Source organism: Microcebus murinus, chromosome 3 (assembly GCF_040939455.1).
Source record: "Microcebus murinus isolate Inina chromosome 3, M.murinus_Inina_mat1.0, whole genome shotgun sequence".
NCBI lineage: Eukaryota > Metazoa > Chordata > Mammalia > Primates > Cheirogaleidae > Microcebus > Microcebus murinus.
The window spans coordinates 113,460,533-113,484,261 of record NC_134106.1 but is presented as its reverse complement, the minus strand read 5'-3'; the positions used below and the strand labels follow the sequence as shown (position 1 = coordinate 113,484,261).

The window sequence follows — 23,729 nt, the reverse complement described above, 5'->3', positions numbered from 1 at the left end:
AAGCAATCTCTACAAAGCCCAAAATTAGGCTAAAAACTACTGGAAACAGTTGATTGTATCCTTGCCAGTTCTCAAAGAAAAATTTCATCAGTTTAAAAATATATGTCAAATTCACTGAAAAACTAAGTTGGGTTCTTTCATTAAGTCTGGGAATACTGCAATGTCAAGTATTTACTGTTTTTGCAAAAGAAATAAAATTGGCGGCTCCATTTTTACATTATTACTTACTTACACAGGAAAACTTTAAGAGTGTTTGAAGAACTGTGACAAAACATTCCAAACCTACGACCTAAAAATGGAGCAAGGGATACTGTCCCTCGGCACATTTCCCCATCAAATACAGAAAAATTTACCATTAGAATATTAGCCGTGTATGGTAAGAGAGGAAAAATAGATACGGTGTCCCAGTCTGTTGACAAGGACAAAAAGGCTCTGAATAGGTCACCATCTTTAATTCTAGATAAATCTCATATTTAAGAATTCTCAAATGCTTAAAATGATGGTCTTTTCAGCTACCCATCCTAAGAAGTCAAGTACAAGCATGCAAGTAAATTCACAGGCACAAAGGATCCATGTTAAAAACAGTTAAGGTAGCTGTGATGCAACACCAACAATTTGAATGGCCCTGACACACTCAAAATATTATCTTAATTATTCAACAAAACCCTGAAGCAAACTCTTGCTAGTCTTGGTACACTGCTAAACACTAAAGTAGCATGTTTTTCCATGGTTTTAGCTTAGCTCAAAGAATTTTTACACTATTAAGAAAAAAAATTAAAGTATTTCCCCTTTTAAATTTACACAGACGTTTAATTAGCTTTATTTACAGAGCAGGGATTTTTTTTTCTTTTCAGTCTCCAATGGTGCCTAGATAACATTGTTAGGCAAGAATGCCAGTTTAAAAGAAATTTATGCAGAATCCTAAAAATAACACGTGTTGGTGCTCCTCAAGAAGAGGCAAGCTTGACTGTATCAGCAGCTCTCTGTGTGCCTCAGTTACTCAGAAGCAACTCTGTTGCAGTCTCTACATCCCATGATTTTGAAGACAAGGCCACTATTACTGCATTCTATAAAGAAAAGGGAACAAAAAAATCAAATCTCAAGATAACATTTATATTGAGAAATCACACCTTATTTCTACTCTTTAAAAGTTGCATTGTATTTGTAGTGCTTCTATAAGCTTCTAAAAATCAATGACTGGAATCAGCAAAAAGAAAAATTACTGATTTTTAATAACAAAATTTGCTTACCAAAATTAGATTTTCTTATTTTCAAAACCACTTTTGTCAGGCAAGGATTTGCAGTAATAGTTTTAAATCCATCAATATATCAAAATCAAAGTACCATGTACTTACCCTATCAAAGCCCATAGCACAGAGGTTTTCTATTTTTTTGGTGTATTCTGGACTAGAAACTGGTGCTCCAGCATACACATGTGCCCAAAGTCGAGCTGTCTGTTTGAACATTTCAGGATTTTGTTTGTACTATATGAGGGGGAAAAAATGAATTGATATGACAATACAGTTATAATATTTGATACAGTATCTCAGCTCTTAATTACCTAAGACCTTTCTTTTTCCAAATAAAACAAATTTACATTTAAAATGTGACTCCTTTTCCATTAGAGACGAGCTATGTCACTCAAGAAAAGACTATTTAACCTAAAGCTTTGATTCACATGTTGTGTTGACAAAAAACTGAAACAAACCAAAAGATAAATTAACATTAATCCAATTTAATTTCTAAATTCAAAAAATATAATTAGCAAAAACTAAGACTAAGTGAAGCAAGGTATCACATATGTTCTAAACTTTGCAGCAGCAAACATACAACCAACCACAGAATTATAAGCTTATAAAATTATGTGGACATTAGCTAATAAATGTGACCAGCTTTATTTATTTATTTATTTTTTTAAAGATAGAGTCTCACTCTGTTTTCTGGGCTAGAGTGACATGGCATCAGCCTACCTCACAGCAACGTAAATAAAACTCCTGGGCTTAAGCAATCCTCCTGCCTCAGCCTCCTGAGTAGCTGGGACTACAGGTATGAGCCACTATGCCCCGCCAATTTTTTTCTATATATTTTCAGTTGTCCAGATAATTTCTTTCTATTTTTAGTAGAGATGGGGTATCGGTCTTGCTCAGGCTAGTCTTGAACTCTGGAGCTCAAACAATCCTCCCGCCTTGGCTTCCCAGAATGCTAGGATTACAGGTGTGAGCCACCCAGATGCCTGGTCTGTGACCAGCTTTTGTATTAACTACCAGGCAGGCTAGAATACAACTATATTTTCTTCTTTTGTTAGAGCTTTAATAGTGTACAATGACGGAGGGAAACTTCACATCCAAAGTCCTGACTTATTGGCTGGGCACCATGGCTCATACCTGTAATTCTAGCATTCTGGGAGACCAAGCTGGGAGGATGGCTTGAGTTCAGGAGTTCAAGACCAGCCTGACCAAGAGGGAGACCCCATCTCTACTAAAACAGAAAAAATTATTCAAAGCACTTACTCTGAAAAAAAATAAAAATAAAAAAATTAGCCAGGCATGGTGGTGCCCACCTGTAGCCCCAGATACTCAGAAGGCTGAGGCAAGAGGACCATTGGCGCCTAGGAGTTTGAGCGAGACTGTCTCAAAAAGAAAAAGAAAAGAAAATCCTAACTTATAACATGTCTTGAGACAATTATGAACTCACAATAAGAGTATTTTTAAAAGTTAAGACTTCCAATATGAATTGGAAAGAGGTAAATTTACTCTCAAATACTCTTGGACCACAATTACTTATTAAAGCAAAGTATAAATTAACAATAACTATTCATTTTAATATTTCTTTTTAAATTACTTTATACATTTTGAATAGTTTCAGATAGATAAGCATCTATTACAGATAGACCTGGTTTTACCATGAATTCATAGAAAGGAAATAAGTCAAATTATTCAACTATTTTAGGAGCTAGGAGAAATCTTTGAGTCCAACCTCATCCTGTGAGACTTAAAACTAAACAGAAAATCAAAGCTGGAAACTCAAACTCTGCTTTTAACAACCAAATAGGAATAAACAGCACCTACATTAAACATAAAAAACTGTGATTCCAGGCACTCTTGGGAAAAATAATAGAACATATTAACAAAGATATATAACTAACAAGAAGTAAACAGATCTTCAAGGGAAAGAAAGAACAGTTTCCCAGAAGAGATAATATGTAAATTAAAATCTTACAAGATAAAGAAATCTACTAAGAGGAAAAGTTTCCTAAGGTAAAGGAAATAAGACAGATTGGATAAAATGTCATGTACAAATGAATGCAATGATTGAAAAAGCATGAGTTTGAAGAAACCAAGAATATAGGAAATGAAGTTAGGTTTGTAGATAGTTCAAATCATGGAGAAACTCTGAAAACTGAAGAAATCTGGATTCAAGTAGGTGATAGTGGAGCCATCAAAGTTTTTAGTAGTAAAATAAATATTTATACTTCATAAAACTAATTGATATCAATGTAGAAGACAGGGGAAGGAAGAAAGAGGCTGAGAAATGGGAGATATATCAGAGCAGTCAAAATGAGAAATATTTTTAAAATGTGACCTATGGCAATAGAGTAAATATGTAAAATATAGTGATAGAGAGATACTAGGAATGGTATCAACAGGATAAAAGGAGACATAGAGAACTCCAAATGCTGTAACTTAGGTATTTAACTAAATTGGTGATGGTACCAAAGAAGGATGAACAAGTTCGCATGATTTAAGATTATGCATTCAGTTTTGGCAATGTTGCGCAGAGGTATCCAAGAAACATTCAGATAGAACTATGAGGTTCCAAACAGGCTCTTGTGCTCAAGAGAGAGGTCAAGTCTAACCATTTTATCAGTGTATAAGTGGTACATCATTACAGATATGATCATACAGCTGAGTGTATATAAGAGAAAATAAAGGTAACAAGGTCAAAATGGAGGGACTACATTTAAAAGAGAGGAAGAAAAGAAATACCTGTGGAAATAAGAAGGACCAACTATAAAGACGGCAAGAGAAGACGGTAATATATCAGAAACCAGCCAGTCTGGCCGTAATTTGCTAATCCCTTGCCTTAGAATGATCCAAGGGCAGAACTGAAAAATATTTATTCCATTCAACAAATTACAAGGTCCTTGAAAATTTTATAATGCTATGTCAGTGCCATGGTAGGCAGTGACTAAAATTATCACTAAGAAGGGATCATCTTTGAATGGAGGGATGGATAGATGGATACACATAGGATAAAGCATGTGTAGCAAAGTGTTAATCACAGAATCTAGATGGCAGATACATGAGGGTTCACTGAGTAATTTTTGACTGTGTGTGTTTACAAATTATTCTGTTAGGAAAATAGCATCTACCATATACCCCATTAAAGTAGCATGTTAAAAATCAATAAATTTAGTTTTCAGTATTATATCTGACAAAATAACCTCAGCACAAGAAAGAAAACCATTTCCAAATTTAGTTTCAACACAGTATGCTCATGTGTTAACATCACAAACCACTAAAGTGGTTAGAGACTCATACATAGTGTAAGAAAGTCTTTCAAAAGCAGCCATCTTACCTGATTTGCTACTACTGCATCTTGTGGATCATCCGGTTCTGCAGCTGCCAATAGTGCTTGCAATGACAATAATACCGTGCGGAGAGTCATTGCTGCCGCCCTAAAATTCAAAATATGAAAATATCCCAGTTAAGAAGGCTCTGAATGGGAAAAGCAAAGTGGGTATTTTCTGAATAAAACAAAAAACTAGTAGAGCTAAAAGTTACTTAGAATTTTGTTTTAATTATGGAGTTAGTTTATAGAAATTTGTATTTATATACCTCCCTATACATTTCTCCTTTAATTTACAATTAGCCAATTTCTTTTTTTTTTTTTTTTTTTGAGACAGAGTCTCGCTTTGTTGTCCAGGCTAGAGTGAGTGCCGTGGCGTCAGCCTAGCTCACAGCAACCTCAAACTCCTGGGCTTGAGTGATCCTTCTGCCTCAGCCTCCCGAGTAGCTGGGACTACAGGCATGCGCCACCATGCCCGGCTAATTTTTTATATATATATCAGTTGGCCAATTAATTTCTTTCTATTTATAGTAGAGACGGGGTCTCGCTCTTGCTCAGGCTGGTTTTGAACTCCTGACCTTGAGCAATCCGCCCGCCTCGGCCTCCCAAGAGCTAGGATTACAGGCGTGAGCCACCGCGCCCGGCCAGCCAATTTCTTAAGACAAATCATCTTGAACTTTCTTTGCTCTTTTCTTACTATTGCCAATATCATTCTTGTTAGCTTTACCCACTAACTTACTTTCTATCCATTTCTCTAGACATAAAGTGGTAAACTATTAGTATTAATAACTTGTAGAGGCTGGGCATGGTGGCTCACACCTGTAATGCTAGCAATTTGGGAGGCCAAGGCGGGCATATCGCTCAGGGTCAGGAGTTCGAAACGAGCCTGAGCAAGAGTGAAACCCTTTCTCTACTAAAAATAGAAAGAAATTAATTGGCCAACTAAAAATATATAGAAAAAAACATTAGCTGGGCATGGTGGCACATGCCTGTAGTCCCAGCTATTCAAGAGGCTGAGGTAGGAGGATCTCTTAAGCCCAGGAGTCTGAGGTTGCTGTGAGCTAGACTGACACCACAGTACTCTACCCTGGGCAACAGAATGAGACTCTGTCTCAAATAATAATATTAATTAATTAATATTAAAAAATAAGCTGTGGAACTTTCTTTCAATGACACTCTGGAAAACAAGATATTATCAAGCAAATATCCTTTATTTCAAAATATTCCTTAACATCCTGTAATAGAGCATATTTTTTGCTTAAAATACGTTAGTTAATGCCTCTAAATGTATTTGCAAGGAAAATATTTTTATAAAGCAAATATTAAATATTTATCTAGAAGAGTATCTACCTATCTAGCAATGATTCTTAGTATTTCTATTAAAATTTGTTTCATCAATTAATATTGAAATATTTATAAATATAGATATTTTGAAAATATTGGAGAACATAACAGTATGCCATTTTATCACACAAACTAGATAATTCTAAACCAGATTTCTTTTCAACTCAGTTCCTGATTTGAACCACAGAACAGAGAAAATTATTTAGTGACTATTTTCTCAATTTTCCCAACCATGGTACATAAACAAGACCACTTTAGATGCTTAGGAAATAGTGAATTTATTATCAATAATGGATGTCTTAAGGCAATGGGTCTCACAAAGTATTTTTCCCCCAATTAGCATCAACATCCCTTGGAAACTTGTAAGAAATCAGGCCAGGTGCGGTGGCTCACGCCTGTAATCCTAGCACTCTGAGAGGAGAACCCGCCTCTATTAAAAAATAGAAAGAAATTAATTGGCCAAATAAAAATATATAGAAAAAATTAGCCGAGCATGGTGGTGGATGCCTATAGTCCCAGCTACCCAGGAGGCTGAGGCAGCAGGATTGCTTGAGCCCAGGAGTTTGAGGTTGCTGCGAGCTAGGCTGACACCACGGTACTCACTCTAGCCTAGGCAACAGAGTTAGAGAGACTCCGAAGGAAGGAAGGAAGGAAGGAAGGAAGGAAGGGAGGGAGGGAGGGAGGGAGGGAGGGAGGGAGGGAGGGAGGGAGGAAGGGAGGGAGGGAGGGAGGAAGGAAGGAAGGAAGGAAGGAAGGAAGGAAGGAAGGAAGGAAGGAAGGAAGGAAGGAAGGAAGGAAGGAAGGAAGGAAAGAAATCAAAGCTCTTCCCATCTCAGATCTACTGTATCAGAAACTCTGGAGATTTTAATAGGTATGGCAAGTGATTCTGATACACACTAATGTTTGAGAAATACTTAAGCAGTTAATACTTAATTAAGCAATAAATTAAGTGAATTAAGCAGTAAATTAAATACTTAAGCAGTAAATACTTAAGCAGTTAATTACTGCTTAAGCTAATCGAGAAAGATTGTTCTACATCAATGAGATTAAGCCGGTACAACATCCAAAGGTCTATGGTTTATATATTAGAGAAAAATAACACCTTAAATGGTTCTTTATCAAAAATGCTGTTAGAATCAAAATTTTTATTGATCAGTTCATCCTTTTACAGAGATATAGGAATAGGAAAAAAATTGGTAATGATGCTTAAAAATTAGGTGAAATGCTAAACTAGCATTTAAAAGAGAATAGGATTTCTAAAGCTTTTCAAAAGCCTACGTAGTTTTAAGTAACGGAAATTTCTACTGCTGAAATAGGGCTGCCAAAATAGAAATTGTTTTTCTAGACTAAGGTCCTAAATTTCATAAGACCTTACACAAGTTATTTTCAACCAACAGTTGTAACATCTTTAATATGGACAATATTCTTTTAGGGCAGAAGTCAAAACAAAAAGCCAAATTCAATCCTCCAATGTTCATTTTTGTCTATCCATCATGACAATTACAATGGGGAAATGCTTTCTTTATTAAGAGTACCCTACTCTTGGCCGGGCGCTGTGGCTCACGCCTGTAATCCTAGCTCTTGGGAGGCCGAGGCGGGCGGATTGCTCAAGGTCAGGAGTTCAAAACCAGCCTGAGCAAGAGCGAGACCCCGTCTCTACTATAAATAGAAAGAAATTAATTGGCCAACTGATATATATATAAAAAAAAAAAATTAGCCGGGCATGGTGGCGCATGCCTGTAGTCCCAGCTACTCGGGAGGCTGAGGCAGAAGGATCACTCAAGCCCAGGAGTCTGAGGTTGCTGTGAGCTAGGCTGACGCCACAGCACTCACTCTAGCCTGGAAAACAAAGCGAGACTCTGTCTCAAAAAAAAAAAAAAAAAAAAAAAAAAGAGTACCCTACTCTAATTTATTGATGTATCTGCATAAAACTAACAAATCATGAAAAACAAAAAAAGGGATAAATAGACTAAATATAACAAATGGAATATATTAATATAACAATTAAATTTGCTCCATAACATCCCTGGACTTTTTAAGCAACCTAATTTTTGTTGTTTTTTTTTTGAGACAGAGTCTCGCTTTGTTGCCCAGGCTAGAGTGAGTGCTGTGGCATCAACCTAGCTCACAGCAACTTCAAACACCTGGGATCAAGCAATCCTATTGCCTCAGCCTCCCAAGTAGCTGGGACTACAGGCATGCGCCACCATGCCTGGCTAATTTTTTCTTTCTTTTTATTAATTAATTAATTCTTTCTTTCTTTTTTTTCAATTAATTTCTTTCTTTTTTTTTTTTAAATTTCTTTCTATTTTAAGCAGATACGGGGTCTCGCTCTTGCTCAGGCTGGTTTGGAACTCCTGACCTTGAGCAATCCGCGCGCCTCGGCCTCCCAGAGTGCTAGGATTACAGGCATGAGCCACCACACCCGGACTAAGGAACCTAATTTAAAAATCCACACACAATCTTAAGTCATAATTTTTAATTAATAAAATTATTAAAGGAAATTTATCTGAATAGTGAAGATAAATTTTCACTCAAAGGAAGTATTTTATACTAAAACAATTAAACTCACAATACTTTAATCTCAGCACTTTGGGAGGCTGAGGCAGGAGGATCACTTGAGCCCATGAGTTTGGAGACTGCAGTGAGTGTGACTATACACGTGACTATACTCCAGCCTGGGCAACAAAGTGAGACCTCATCTCTTAAAAAAAGGAAAATATGTCAACTGCTCCCTCATTTAGTCAAAAAGAAGAAGAAGTGAGATCCCTATATAAAAATTAGCTAAAATATGAATCAAAGACCTAAATGTAAGAGCTAAAAGACCAGAAGACAGCATAAAGGTAAGGCACTTCATGATATTAGATTTGACAATGATTTCTTGGATACAAGATCAAAAGTATAGAACACAAAAGAAAAAATGTGGCTAATTGCACCACACTACATCAAAGTTAATAATTTCTGTGTAAGCTGGTGTGGTGGCATGCACACCTGTAGTCCTAGCTACTCAGGAGGCTGTGGTGGGAAGATTGCTTAAGCCAGGAGCTTGAGGCCAGCTTGGGCAACAGAGTGAGATCCCTTCTCGTAAAAAACTCCCATGTAAAGGACATAATCAATAGGGTGAAAATGCAACTCAAAGAATGGAAGAAAATATTCACAAATCATGTATCTGATAAAGGATTAGTATCTATTAATAGACTATGTAAAGAACTTCTACAACTCAAAAACAACAAAACTCAACTAAAAAATGGGCAAGAGGCTGGGCACAGTGGCTCATGCCTGTAATCTTGGCACTTTGGAAGGCTGAGGTGGATTACTTAAGGCCAGGAATTTGAGACCAGCCTGAATATAATAGCAAGACCCTCTCTCTACAAAGAATTAGCCAAGTGAGATTGTGCACACTTGAACAGACATTTCTTTAAAATAGATATACAAAGGGCCAATGAGCACATGAAAAGAAGCTCAACATCACTTATCATCAGGGAAACACAAATCAAAAACCATAATGAGATAAAGCCTCACAGCCATTGGGATGGCTACTATAAAAAAAAAAAATTGTTAAGCAGCATTATCACAACTGCCCAAAGGTGGAAGCAACTGAAGTTACCATTGAAGGATGAATGGATAAGCAAAATGTTTACCTTTTTTGTGAGTGTGTGTATGTATATATGTGTATATATATATATATACACACATATATATATATTTGGATTATTGTTTAGCCTTAAAAAGGAAGAAAATACTGACACATGCTACACAATGGATGAACGTCGAAGATATGCTGAGTGAAATAAGTCAGACACAAGAGCCACATATAAAAGAATAAATATTGTATGATTCCACTAATATAAGGCACCCAGTCAGAAAGTATAATGGTAGCTGCCAAGGGGTGGGGATAGGAAGGAGCTGATGTGAAATTGTTCTTTAATCAGTACAGAGTAAGTTTTGCAAGATGAAAAGAGTTCTGGAGATCAGATGCACAATATGAGAATGTATTTAACACTACTCAACTGTACATTTGAAAACAGTTAACATGGTACATTTTATGTTATGTACCAAAACTAAATAATTTTTTAAATTTTAAAGTGGTAAGCTCTTCCCTTAGAGATTCTTATTGTAAGAATTTATGAATACTTTGGACCTATAAATACTTTGTACCTCCTCTACTTGCAGTATCTTCCTATTGCTAAGATTCACAACTTACAGACCTTTGGGGTTACCACATCAAGAATCAGAAAATTAAGGAGCTAAAGTTGAACATATTAAAAAGGATAGTCTACCCTCAAAATTGAAGGAAAAAATCTGGAACTATAACTTTAGATTCAATTCATAACAATCTCAAAGAGAAAAAGGTAGTCATCAGTTTTCTGCCTGATTGAAAATTTTCATGAAATGTTTTGAGGAGTGTTTATAAATCATCAAGTATTAGTTCGTTAAAAAGAAACTTAAATACAAAGTTTTAAAAAGCTAAACACATGCAATCTATGACACAAGAAAAAAATATAAAAAGCTAAACACAAATCAATGATAAACAATGACATTTTAAAAATAATTCAATTTTAAGAAAATTAGTATCAAAATAAAACCTATTCTTTTGACCCTAAATACCACAGAAACTAAATCTTTGTTGGTATAAAGAAATGTATGTGGGCCGGGCGCTGTGGCTCACGCCTGTAATCCTAGCTCTTGGGAGGCCGAGGCGGGCGGATTGCTCAAGGTCAGGAGTTCAAAACCAGCCTGAGCAAGAGCGAGACCCCGTCTCTACTATAAATAGAAAGAAATTAATTGGCCAACTGATATATATATATATAAATTAGCCGGGCATGGTGGCACATGCCTGTAGTCCCAGCTACCCGGGAGGCTGAGGCAGAAGGATCACTCGAGCCCAGGAGTTTGAGGTTGCTGTGAGCTAGGCTGACGCCACGGCACTCACTCTAGCCTGGGCAACAAAGTGAGACTCTGTCTCAAAAAAAAAAAAAAAAAAAAAAGAAATGTATGTGGAATGTTCTACATTAATTTTAAAATCTCAACTTAGTAATGTGAAAAAGTATACAACTGAAAACAATTTTTTATTCCATTTATTCTTCCCACAAAGTACTGATTAAATCCGTACTGCATTGAGATTTGTAGGATTCAGTGTATAAAATTAGTTTAAATCTATTAAAACAAATCCTAATAGTCAAGCAGGAATATGAATTTCAAAATGTGTTAGCTAATTTTTATTAATTAGTAGATAATATGAATAAATCAGTACCTCATAAATCTATTTTCAGTAAATTAATTTTTCTCAAATCTCTTTGCTTTTGTTTTGGAGACAGAGTCTCATGCTGTTGCCTAGGCTAGAGTGCCATGGTGTTAGCCTAGCTCACAGCAACGTCAAACTCCTGGGCTCAAGTCATCTTCCTCCCTCAGACTCCCGAGTAGCTAGGAATACAGGCGTATGTCACCCTGTCTGGCTAATTTTTCTATTTTTAGCAAAGATGGGTTTTCGCTCTTGCTCAGGCTGGTCTCAAACTCCTGAACTCAAGGGATCCTACCACCTCGGCCTCCCAGAGTGCTAGGATTACAGGTGTGAGCCACCTCGCCAGGCTATCAAGTCTCAAATCAATAAAGCATAGTTAATATGGCTACTTATTCATTCACAAGGATTCAACATGTAGAATAATCATGTGAATTGTTCATACCATTGACTGACTTTTATTAAGTATCTTTCACCAGATCATCAATAATTAATCAATGTTCATTCAAAACACTGAATGCTTCTAGAAGAGAATAGCAGGTTTTTAAATTAATTTTTATTATTTTCTTAAGAGACAAGGTCTCACCATGTTACCGAGGCTAGAGGGCAGTGGCAGTGGGCCAGTTCACCCCTCCTTAAGCAACATGGTGGTTCCCCGCTCCTGGGAGGTCACCACATTGATGGCAAACATAGTGCAAACACCCAACTGGCATAGTGCACTACAGTCCAGAAATTCGGGCTCAAGCTATCCTCTCGCCTTAGCCACCAGAGGAACAGGAACTATACAGGCCTGTGCCATTGTACCAACTATTGTAATCTTTTACTGAAGTATAAAGAGTAAGATGCTGTATAGGTGGATCAATTTTTACATGTATACACTCATGTCACTGTCACTCTATCAATAGAGCATTTCCAGCCTCCCACAGTAGCATGTGCCTGTAGTCCTACAGGCTAACTTTTTAAAATTTTTATTCTTACAGAGATGGGGTCTCGCCAGCCTAGGCTGGTCTGGAACTGGCCTTAAACTATTCTCTTGCCTCAGCCTCCCAAAGTGCTGGGATTACACGTGTGAGCCATGGCACCTGGCATTTACATAAGTCTTTTAAAAGATGAAAACAGGCATTCATTTCTCTTGGATATGTTCCTAGGAGTGAAGCTGCTAGTCCATACTAAAGATGTATGTTGAGCTTTGGTAGATATTACTGGTTTTAAGTCGTTAAACTATATATATTCTTACTAGCGATGCATGAATTGTGCATCATTACCAGTATGTAGTGATATCTAATTATGATTTAATCTGCCTTTCCCTGGTGACTAATCATGCTGAGAATAGCATACTGACCATCTAGATATTCTCTAGTGCCTATATGTGTTTCTTGGAAGAACAGTATCACTGATTGAAATTTTTACATGTTGTCATTTTCTTCCCCAGGCAAACAGACACCTTCAGTAAATGGAAAAACATCAGAAAATAGTTTCCACATAGGGTAGTTGTGGAGTTAAGAGATAAACCTAATTAAAATAAGTTGTTAAATATTAATAATGGTAAATCACCACCCCTACATGCATTAATATAAAACACCAAGATTCGGTCAGGCGCAGTGGCTCAGGCCTATAATCCTAGCACTCTAGGAGGCTGAGGCAGGAGGACTGCTTGAGGTCAGGAGTTTAAGACCAGTCTCAGCCAGATTGAGACCCCATCCCTACTAAAAATAGAAAAAAATAAGCCAGGTATGGTGATGGTGGTGCATACCTACAGTCCCAGCTACTTGGGAGGCTGAGAAAGGAGGATTGCTTGAGCCCAGGAGTTTGAGGTTACTGCAAGCTTGGTTGAAGCCACATTACTCTAGCCTGTGTGACTGTCAAAAAAACCCAAACAAAACCACCAAGATTAAGCAATTATTTTGTAGCATACTTGCCCCAAATTATTCAATGTTTATGTAATTCATTTTTCCTATTATTAGCCTAAATGTTTTTCTCTATATCAAATTGCAGTACTTAAGGCTAAGTATTTAAATATGGATATCCACTAAATGTCAATTATACTTCAGTAAAGCTGGTGGGGAGAGATGACTCCATGAATATCCAGTCTCACCTACTTTATCTGATGTGTCTTTGATAATTTTCAGCATCTTTTTTTTTTTAATTTCAATAGATTTAGGGGGTATAAGTAGATTTTTGTTACATGGACGATTTGTATAGTGGTGATGTCAGGGCTTTAGTGTACCCAGAGGTTGTACACCAGAATTAATTTTTTGATCCTTCATCTCCATGATAACCTCTTCCCCAATATTTTTAAATACTTCAATTGTACAGATACGAAACAAGACTATTCACCTGCCTTAGGAAAAGGGAATGGTTGATTTAAAAATGTTTTGATAAAAAAATTCCAGTTCTTTTCCTATATATACACACAATAATCTTTGAACTAGCTACAGGGAGATAATTAGAAGTAGTAGTACTGCTGGCTCAACTTTGAGCAAACAGAGAAGTCAATGGGAAGTTTTAGACTGCAAACTTTATTTGTTTTTAAGGTTCCATTCTGGCTCTTGAGAACAGCCTGAGTAGGTCAAAGCCCGAAGCAGGGAGGGAGGCTAATGCAATCATCCAGGCAAGAGGTAATGTGTTTTTGGACCAGGGTGGTAGCAAAGCTGCTGATAAGATTTTGTAGGTTTCGCCCAATAGATTTGTAAACAGGGTGCAGAGTATCATGATGTGGTTTTTTTTTTTTTTTTAATTATTTTTTTTATTTTGGCATATTATGGGGGTACAGATTTTAAGGTTTCAATAAATGCCCATTTCCCCCCCCCCCAATGATGTGGTTTTTGCCAGAACAAATTCAAGGACACAGGTGCCAGTAACATGGAAAGGGAAGACTATATGAAGATACAGGTTTTAGTGGTTAGGAGAATTATCAGTTCAGTTTTTGAGAAATATTTGAGATGTTCAGCACATATTCAAGTACAGATATTAAGCAAGCAGCAGGATAGGAGTATGAAGTTCAGGAAGGATAAATTTGTGCATATGAAACATATAATGGTAAGTTATGAAGTCAGATGAGCTCACCTACGAAGTGAGTATAGATAGAAAGGAGCAGAGAGATCTATGAATTATCCCTGAGGCATTCTAAAGCACAAAGATCCAGGATATCCAGCAAGAACTAGTTAAGTAGTCTGGGAATGAGCATAGAAAGGGGACAAGAGAAAAACCAAAGTACTGAAGGCCAAATGGAAAAAGTATGATGTCTTTAATACTGCAAATATGCATTCATATCATTGAATCACAGAGCTATAAGAAGCCCTGGAGATAACTTCACAGATAAAAACACTGAGGCCTACAAGTTTGATAAATTGGCTAATGTCACAAGTCAGATGACAGAAGATAAAGTCTATTCCACCCTGTTCAATGTTTGACAGTATCCTGGCCGGTCGTGGTAGCTCACACTTGTAATCCTACAGTAGCACTCTGAGAGGCCAAGGTGGGAGGATCATTTGAGCTCAGGAGTTTGAGACCAGCCTGAGCAAAAGCGAGATCCCATTTTTACTAAAAAAATAGAAAGAAATTAGCTGGACAACTAAGAAATATATATATATTGTAGCTGGGCATGGTGGCACATGCCTGTAGTTTGCAGCTATTTAGGAGGCTGAGGGAGAAGGACTGCTTGAGCCCAGGAGTTTGAGGTAGCTGTGAGTGAGCGAGGCTGATGCCACGGCACTCTAGCCCAGGAAACAAAGTGAGACAGGGAAAAGGAAAAGGAAAACAAAAGGAAAGGGAAAGGAAAGGCCAGCACGGTGGCTCACGCCTGTAATCCTAGCACTCTGGGAGACCGAGGCGCGTGGATTGCTCAAGGTCAGGAGTTCAAAACCAGCCTGAGCAAGAGTGAGACTCCCGTCTCTACTAAAAATAGAAACAAATTAATTGGCCAATTAATATATATAGAAAAAATTAGCTGGGCATGGTGGCGCATGCCTGTAGTCCCGGCTACTCGGGAGGCTGAGGCAGGAGGATGGCTTGAGCCCAGGAGTTTGAGGTTGCTGTGAGCTAGGCTGATGCCATGGCACTCACTCTAGCCTGGGCAACAAAGTGAGACTCTGTCTCAAAAAAAAAAAAAAGGGAAAGGGAAAAGGAAAAGAAAAGGCCAGGCTCTATTCTAAAAGAATTACGTGAAACCACTTATTTAATCCTCTCAACCCTATGAAGTAGGTATTAACCCCATTTTACAGATGAGGAAACTAAGGCACACAAACTTTGCTCATGACCACACAGCTTAGTAAATGGCAGAGATGAAATCTGAACCTGATGGCTCCAGAGTAGGAATTCTTAAAATACTATGCTGCTATGATCAAATCAGACAAACCAAGTGAAAGTACTATAAAGTGCTATTATGCAAATGAATGTACCACCTACAAAGACTCTCCTTGTTGGAAACTGAGAACCTTAACTGTGCTCAATAAAAACAACTTCTAACAATTTTGTTGCTTACATTTCATCTAAGTGGAAGATGACTACTTCAATACTTACTTTTTTAAATCTTTCACAAATATCTTCCTGAGATAGCGAAGAATCAAATTTACCAAAATAACAAATGAAATCCAAGACTTTTCTAAATGTAAAGGTAGAATCTGACATTATCTATTTAAATATAGATTGTGATCTCAATTATAACATATTTTCAATTATGTACTTAAAGGATTTTATAAAGTTACTGCCCAAATAAGATAAAGGATAATATATGTTCTGAAGCAATTAGACACTTAACATTCTTATAGTCTTGGAGAGAAGGTGAATTCAAAATCTCTTACCATTGATCTTTCAGGATATCCAAACAAATAGCCCCTGTGACGGAGCTAATATTAGGATGCCATATTTTAGTGATAAACCGGACCTAGAATATAAAGCACACTTAAGTTTTTAAGTAACAGAAAGGAAACATATGTAGTTTATGTAGAACTACAAGAAAATGAAATCTTTGAATTAAAAAAAGTCCATATTTCTATTACATCAATTTTGCCAATGTAAACAGACGGGTGTAGAAGACAAAGCATTCAATAAACTGAATGTTGTCACTGACATAAATTCTTTTTAAACCTTTTAATCAATGCTCCACATTCAAACAAACCCAACAATTAGTAGCAGCTTACAATTTACTTACCATAATGCTAGTTGCTTTGAAAAATATAACAAAGACTAAAATCCATTTGGGTAAATAAGGTAGCACATAAAATCAAAATATAGATACTAAGTGGCACCTTTCTTAGTGTGAGGTAGAGTACAGAATAGGTTTGAAGAAAAAAGTAAGCAAAATCAATACATGAAGCACAAGTAGTAAGTGGCTGTAATATCAATTTTTCTGTAGAAATTTTTCTCAAACTCTTTTTTAAAAAAATTCAACAAATATTTTAAGATCTATTAATATGTGCCAGGCACTGAAGAGACAATGAAGCTTAGAGTCTAAGAAACTTACCCCAAATCAAATAGCTAGTTAACAGAGCGAAGTGCAAACTGACACAATCTGATTCCAGAGTCTAAGTCTTTTTTTTTTCTTTGAAGACAGAGTCTTGCTCTGTCACCCAGGCTGGAGTGCTGTGGCATGATCTTAGCTCACTGTAACCTCAAACTCTTAGATTCAAGTGATCCTCCTACCTCCCTCTGCCTCCCAAGTAGCTGCCACATCTGGCTAATTTTTATTTTTTGAACTCCTGTTTTTTTTATTTGTTTTTTTTTTTTTTTTTGAGACAGAGTCTCACTTTGTTGTCCAGGCTAGAGTGAGTGCCGTGGCGTCAGCCTAGCTCACAGCAACCTCAAACTCCTGGGCTCAAGCGATCCTCCCGCCTCAGCCTCCCGAGTAGCTGGGACTACAGGCATGCGCCACCATGCCCAGCTAATTTTATATATATATATCATTGGCCAATTAATTTCTTTCTATTTATAGTAGAGATGGGGTCTCGCTCTTGCTCAGGCTGGTTTTGAACTCCTGACCTTGAGCAATCCGCCCGCCTCGGCCTCCCAAGAGCTAGGATTACAGGCGTGAGCCACAGCGCCCGGCCTTAAACCCAAGTTCTTTAACACCTAATAAATTAATTACCATGTGCCAAGTAATGTTCTAAGCATTTTTTATAAAGTACTCTTCAATGTGCACTCCAAATCTGCGCTACTTATGAAAAGAAGCTAAATAGTTTCTGTTTCTCTCTTCTTGTGATTTCTTGGTATGTCTATACTACCTGTCTTTACTTCTTCACCTCCTATCCATTCACTAACTCATACTCAATCTGAAGAAGCACTTTAAGTCACCAATGGCTTCAAAGCATCTAAAACTTTAAGGATACTCTCTACTCCTTCACTCTCACTGTTTGATCCTTTTTTATTCTCAAAATAAATAATGTTATTGCTTTCAATGATACCACACTTCTCTGCATCCACAGAACCACCAACCCATTAAAGGAGACTATTATTTTTCACCTGGGTTACTACAGTCTCCTTACCTTCTGTTCTGTCCTATCCAGTCATTTTCCATACTGAATCTAACGACAGCCCTTTAACCACTTCAGTACGAGTCAACTATAGTCAATAGCCACAGATGAACCGAGCATTGACTTTAGCCAATAGCCGTGATATGACTTTTCTAATTTTTCATTTATCAAATAAAATTGTGAACATTTAAAAATAACGTAACGAAAACATATATGTATATGTTACCTATTCGGATTTACCTTACAAGTAAAGCTGCCTGTAAAGTAAAACAAGCTTTCAGTGCTTTCAAGCTTTCCTCATCACACAAGAGCAAAACAGATCCGTCGTCAACACACAGCACAAACTATCGTACGGACTGAGTGCGGGCTGTGGGCAAGGTTTTGCGGCCAGTGAGTGCTGTACCAAAGTGGTTAAAACAAATCTGATTTGTGTCACTACTCTTCTTAAGACCCTTTAATAACTGCTCATTCCCTTTATGTAACCCCACAGTCTAAACCAGGCCCTAGCCTACTCCTCAAATCTCAACTCCTACCTCCATTCCACATTCTACTCTTCTAGTCAAAAGGCATATTCAAAAAACATTTTTTTTTGCCCTGTGGGCCTTCAGGCATGTTTGTTTTCTAAATAACACACCTCTACACCCTCTTCAAGTTTCAGCTTCCGTATCTCTTCTTCCTGATCTGTTGCTAACCACTCTGTACTTTATACTATACCACATTATTGATTATACTTGTATAACTTCTGCCTTATTTGTCTGGTCTTCCCTAAAAGGCACTGTATCCATCCTGCTTCCTAGAGCATTCCCAGTATTTAAAACTGCCTCAAAATAAATGAATGTGCACTTAACGTTATGGTAAACATATTATTATAGGACTAAGTAGTATTTCTCTGAAATACAATTGCAGGTAAAATACAACAAATAATTCTTTATAAAAGATATATAACCACCAAATTTTCACGTCTTAATACGGGTTCAATATTCCTTATCTGAAAATCCAAAATCCTCTAATGAGTGAAATTTCCTTTGAGCATCAGTCCACACGAAAGAAGATAAGGATTTTGGATTTTCACATTAAGAGTCAACCTATATTTACCATTCATTGAGTTTAATGGATAAAGTTACAAAATAACTGCTATAATTTCAATAAAACAAACCATAGTATTTTGTAACTTTAAAATAAAGTGGTTCAATATTTTCACAAGACTGGAAAACAGTATTGAAATTACTACTGAAGATGTCAGAGGATTATGGTTTAGCCAAGTGATCTGAGGATGTATGAACTGTACATACTGGCCAGTGTGGTGGCTCACACCTGTCATCCCAGCACTTTGGGAGGCCAAGGTTCACTTAAGCCCAGGGGTTTGAAAATAGCCTGGGCAACGTTGCAACACCCCATCTCCACAAAAACTATTTTAAAAATTAGTGAGGCATGGTGGTGCCTACTGCAACCTTAGCTATTCAGGAGGCTGAGGCAAGAGTACTGCTGCTATTCATGATTCTCTGTGGATACATATGCAGAACTAGAGAAATACCAGCATCAAGGATAATTATCATGGCTGGGCGTGGTGTCTCCCACCCGTAATCCTAGCACTCTGGGAGGCTGAGGCAGGCGGACCACTCAAGGTCAGTGAAGGTCAGAGTTCAAAACCAGCCTGAGCAAGAGCGAGACCCGGTCTCTACTAAAAATAGAAAGCAAATTAACTGGCTAACTAAAATCAGCTGGGCACGGTGGCACATGCGTATAGTCCCAGCTACTCTGTAGGCTGAGGCAAGAGGATCACTTGAGCCCAGGAGTTTGAGGTTGCTGTGAGCTAGGCTGATGCCACGGCACTCTAGCCCAGGCAACTGAGTGAGACTCTGTCTAAAAAAAAAAAAGGAGGAAAAAGAAAAAAAAAGGATATTATCATTAAACTAATTCTTACTTTGTGCTATAATCTATAGTTAGGAAGAAATAATCTCGAATTTGCACATGATCCATAAAGAAATTAATCTTCTAGATTATCTTCATTATCTACCAGAACAGATATAAATAACTGTTTTATAAGCAGTTTTTGTGTGGTCTACCACTCTTTATTCCTTCTTTCTTTCTTCCTTCATGTTCTTTATCATCAACTACCTCCTTTCAACTACATCCTATCATCAACTACCTCCTCCTAGGTTCTCTCTGCCTTCCTCAAGTCTTAATGTTATCAATTAGTATTCACATGCAACCCAGAATATTGTCCTATTATTTTACACCTAACTCACATCCACTGTATTCTACCATTTTCTCCCACAGTCCTGCCATCTCTGTCCTATATCAACAAAATGTAGAATCAAAGGGGATATGTATAAGAGCAAGTAATAATACAATGGACACTTTTAATGACTTATGTGAGTCATATTTAACTCTGATTATAAAACATATTATGAGATGGTTTACACTACTAAAATGCTTATTAATAACAATTCAAGTCTCCTTATTTTCACATACAAACTAATACTAGCTCTGTCTGGGAACTTCAGAACACTCACTAGCTTTAGGAAGCACTCAAGAAATAAAAACAGAAATCTGAAGCCTATGTACACTGTAGATACTATTTAATAAATGTCCCCAGACAGAAACGATGGAGACTATTCTTAATTATCAATATTTTTTTTTTTTTTTTTTTTTTGAGACAGAGTCTCGCTTTGTTGCCCAGGCTAGAGTGAGTGCCGTGGCGTCAGCCTAGCTCACAGCAACCTCAAACTCCTGGGCTTGAGTGATCCTTCTGCCTCAGCCTCCCGGGTAGCTGGGACTACAGGCATGCGCCACCATGCCCGGCTAATTTTTTATATATATATCAGTTGGCCAATTAATTTCTTTCTATTTATAGTAGAGACGGGGTCTCGCTCTTGCTCAGGCTGGTTTTGAACTCCTGACCTTGAGCAATCCGCCCGCCTCGGCCTCCCAAGAGCTAGGATTACAGGCGTGAGCCACAGCGCCCGGCCCAATTATCAATATTGATTGGCATAGCATCATCAGTATTCTTATCTCCTTCTACAGGATGCATCCTACATTTCATTCATTCTTTCTTTTTTTTTTTTTGGAGACAGAGTCTCACTCTCTTGCTTGGGGTAGAGTGCCGTGGTATCAGCCTAGCTCACAGCAATCTCAAACTCCTGGGCTCAAGCAATCCTTCTGCCTCAGCCTCCCAAGTAGCTGGGACTACAGGCATGTGCCACCAAGCCTTGCTAATTTTTTCTCTATATATTTTTAGTTGGCCAATTGATTTCTTTCTATTTATAGTAGAGAGGGGATCTTGCTCTTGCTTAGGCTGGTTCTGAACTCCTGACCCTGAGCGATCAGCCCCTCTCGGCCTCCCAGAATGCTAGGATTATAGGTGTGAGCCACCGCACCCGGTCCTCGTTCATTCTTTAGTTCAACAAACACTTCAGCTCCTACTACATGATAGATGTGAGTTTGTACTTCCACGGAGAACTTTCAGTTTTAAGATTATAATTCAAGAATATTACATTATTAAATCAGCTTCAACTCTCTCATCATACAAAAAAATATGCTATTTTATTTTAAACATGTGTACTTGCTCATGTGTGTACATGCTCATTAAAGATTATTAGCATTAGTATTTATATAAAATCTCACATATAAGAGATGTTTGTAACATCCAGGAAAAAGAGGAAAATTTCCAACATAATCTCCAATATATAATAGGACAAATCATTGAGCTAGAGTTTGACTAATTTAATATTTTTTTCATTAACAAAATATATATTACAATTTAACTCTAGAAATAGTATTGGTTATATGCATTAAACCGAATTCCTTCTACATTATTTTCAGCTGATTCAAAGATACATTTTTCTCTTTTTAGAAATAAATCTGACATATTAAAATAAATTTAAGTTTTCAATCTTGTCTCAAATTTTACTAGTATTAATAGTAGTACAAGGCCAGGCGCAGTGGCTAATGCCTGTAATCCTAGCCAAAGCAGGCGGATTGCTCGAGGTCAGGAATTTGAGACCAGCCTAAACAAGAGCAAGACCCTGTCTCTACCAAAAATAGAAAGAATTAGCCGGGCATGGTGGCGCATGCCTGTAGCTCCAGCTACTTAGGAGGCTGACGCAGAAGGATCACTTGAGCCCAGGAGTTTGAGGTTGCTGTAAACTAGGCTGATGCCACGGCACTGTAGGCTGGGCAACAGAGCAAGATTCTATCTCAAAAAAAAAAAAAAAAAAAGGGGGAAATTATAATAGTTTCCTCTGAAGAAAAACAAATAGTAGTATAAGAGAATATAATCAGGTAATTTTGATATTTTTACCTCATAACAAGAAGTAAAATTAAACCTGAGTCCAAACACATGTGAACACATAATTCAGCAATATACAAAATATTCCCCATTCTTTCCATTGTATTTACCAATCAGTAAAAATCCAGATCAATATAGTACATATCTAGAACATATTTATTGAATGTTCATTAACATTTACTACAACAGCTGAATGCCATAAATGGAATGCATACCATATTTAAAAGAAAATTAAATTACAGCTATGACAAATTGGTTGAAGCCACAGGGAGACAAACTAGGGTTTACTAAAGGAAGACCTTTCTAAATCTCAAAGCTACCTCCTAATGAATGGCTGGAATTAGGATAGAAGTGGCCTTGGAAACAACATGAGATAGTAACAAAAACATCAGACATAATTCAGTTCTTTTTTGTTTTTCTTTCTTTTTGGTTTAAAAAGTCTGAGGACATACTTCAGTTCTTACATTTTGAGTCTATTTTTCTCATTTTGTTAAAAAAGGGGGGGGGCGGTCAGGCACAGTGGCTCATGCCTGTAATCCTAGCACTTTGGGAGGCATCACCTGAGGCCAGGTGCTCGAGACCAGTCTTGGCAATAGTGAGACCCTGTCTCTACAAAAAATTTAAAAATGAGTGTGGGGATCCTTTTGTAGTTCATAAGCGTGATGATTGGGTCTTCACTCGCTATGCGTGAGATGTGCCTCCCTCAAACCTTGTTACGACATCGGCACATTACCCGTCTGACGTGAAAAAATAAATAAATAAAAAAAAATAAAAATGAGTGTGGCATGGTGGTGCACACCTATAGTCACAGCAACTCAGGAAGCTGAGGGAGGAGAATCGCTTGAGCCCAAGAGTTTGAGGTTGCAGTGAGCTATGGATGATACCACTGCACACCCCAGGTAACAGAGCGAGATCCTGTCTCCAAAAAAAAAAAAAAAAAAAATGGTGGAGGAGGGGCAGGGGATGCATTTAATAAAAGTTATTTTAAGGATTAAATGAAATAATAGGTCAAAGTACCTAAAACAGAGCCACCACTATGCAATTATGTTGGAGCTATTATACACTATAGAGGCAACACCTTTACTGAGACAACTGAGACATAACTCACCTAAAGTGTACAACTTCATAACTTTTGGTATAGTCACAGACTTGTGCAACCACCACCACAATCTAATTTTTTACTATTTTATCACATCAAAAAGAAACCCTGTAACCATGAGCGGTCACTTCACTATTCCCTCATCTCTAAACAACCACCAATCTACTTTCTATCTCTACAGATTTGCCTTTTTCAATGCTTTTTATAAATGAAATCATATAATGTGAGGCCTTTTGTGCCTGGTTTCTTTTTTTAAAAATATATTTTAATGAAAACACATTTTCACTATCTTTAAATAAAAATAATTTGCATTTTTTAATTTGAAGCTGCTCTGGCATTAGGACTTAATTGCGTCCTGCTCCATAGGTTTCAGATGCCACTAAACCACTAATTCCTCAGTGCTCTTGAAGCACATGTTAGACATGCCCTCTTCTGCTGGAAGTCCTTGTGGCAACTTGAGGGGCTTGATTCTTATCAAATGTTTAACTACTTTCAGTTTTGCATTCACTGAAGGGATATTATGAATTTGATGTGCTTTTTCTCATCTTTTTCCCAATATGTATGACTTTTTGTACTTTTTATTCTGGTTAACAATATGTAGTTTATGAGGGTTCTGTGGATTCCCAGAATACTTTTCATGATTTGCAGGTGATGGCTGAAATACTTTACCTGGAATTCTTTTTTTTTTTTTTTTTTTGAGACAGAGTCTCACTTTGT

The 23,729-nt window shown here is 37.3% G+C and overlaps 1 protein-coding gene and 1 non-coding gene across 6 annotated transcripts in view; one reads left to right on the top strand and one right to left on the bottom strand.

Moving 5' to 3' along the window:
- Window positions 1-789: 789 nt before the first annotated feature.
- The window catches only part of UBE2K (ubiquitin conjugating enzyme E2 K), a 73,532-nt gene continuing 50,592 nt past the window's right edge, over window positions 790-23,729 (bottom strand). For all 5 annotated transcript variants that reach the window (XM_076001199.1, XM_012753967.3, XM_012753968.2 and 2 more), the window contains 4 exons: window positions 15,955-16,037; window positions 4,579-4,678; window positions 1,356-1,484; window positions 790-1,067 (listed from right to left, as the gene is read on the bottom strand). In XM_076001199.1, the coding sequence (XP_075857314.1) occupies window positions 993-1,067; window positions 1,356-1,484; window positions 4,579-4,678; window positions 15,955-16,037 (387 nt within the window). In that variant the 3' untranslated portion in view covers window positions 790-992. The remainder of the gene's footprint in view (window positions 1,068-1,355; window positions 1,485-4,578; window positions 4,679-15,954; window positions 16,038-23,729) is intronic.
- Window positions 22,552-22,656, top strand: LOC142870385 (small nucleolar RNA U13). Its single transcript, XR_012918790.1, has one exon. It is a non-coding gene; the product is annotated as a small nucleolar RNA U13 (small nucleolar RNA).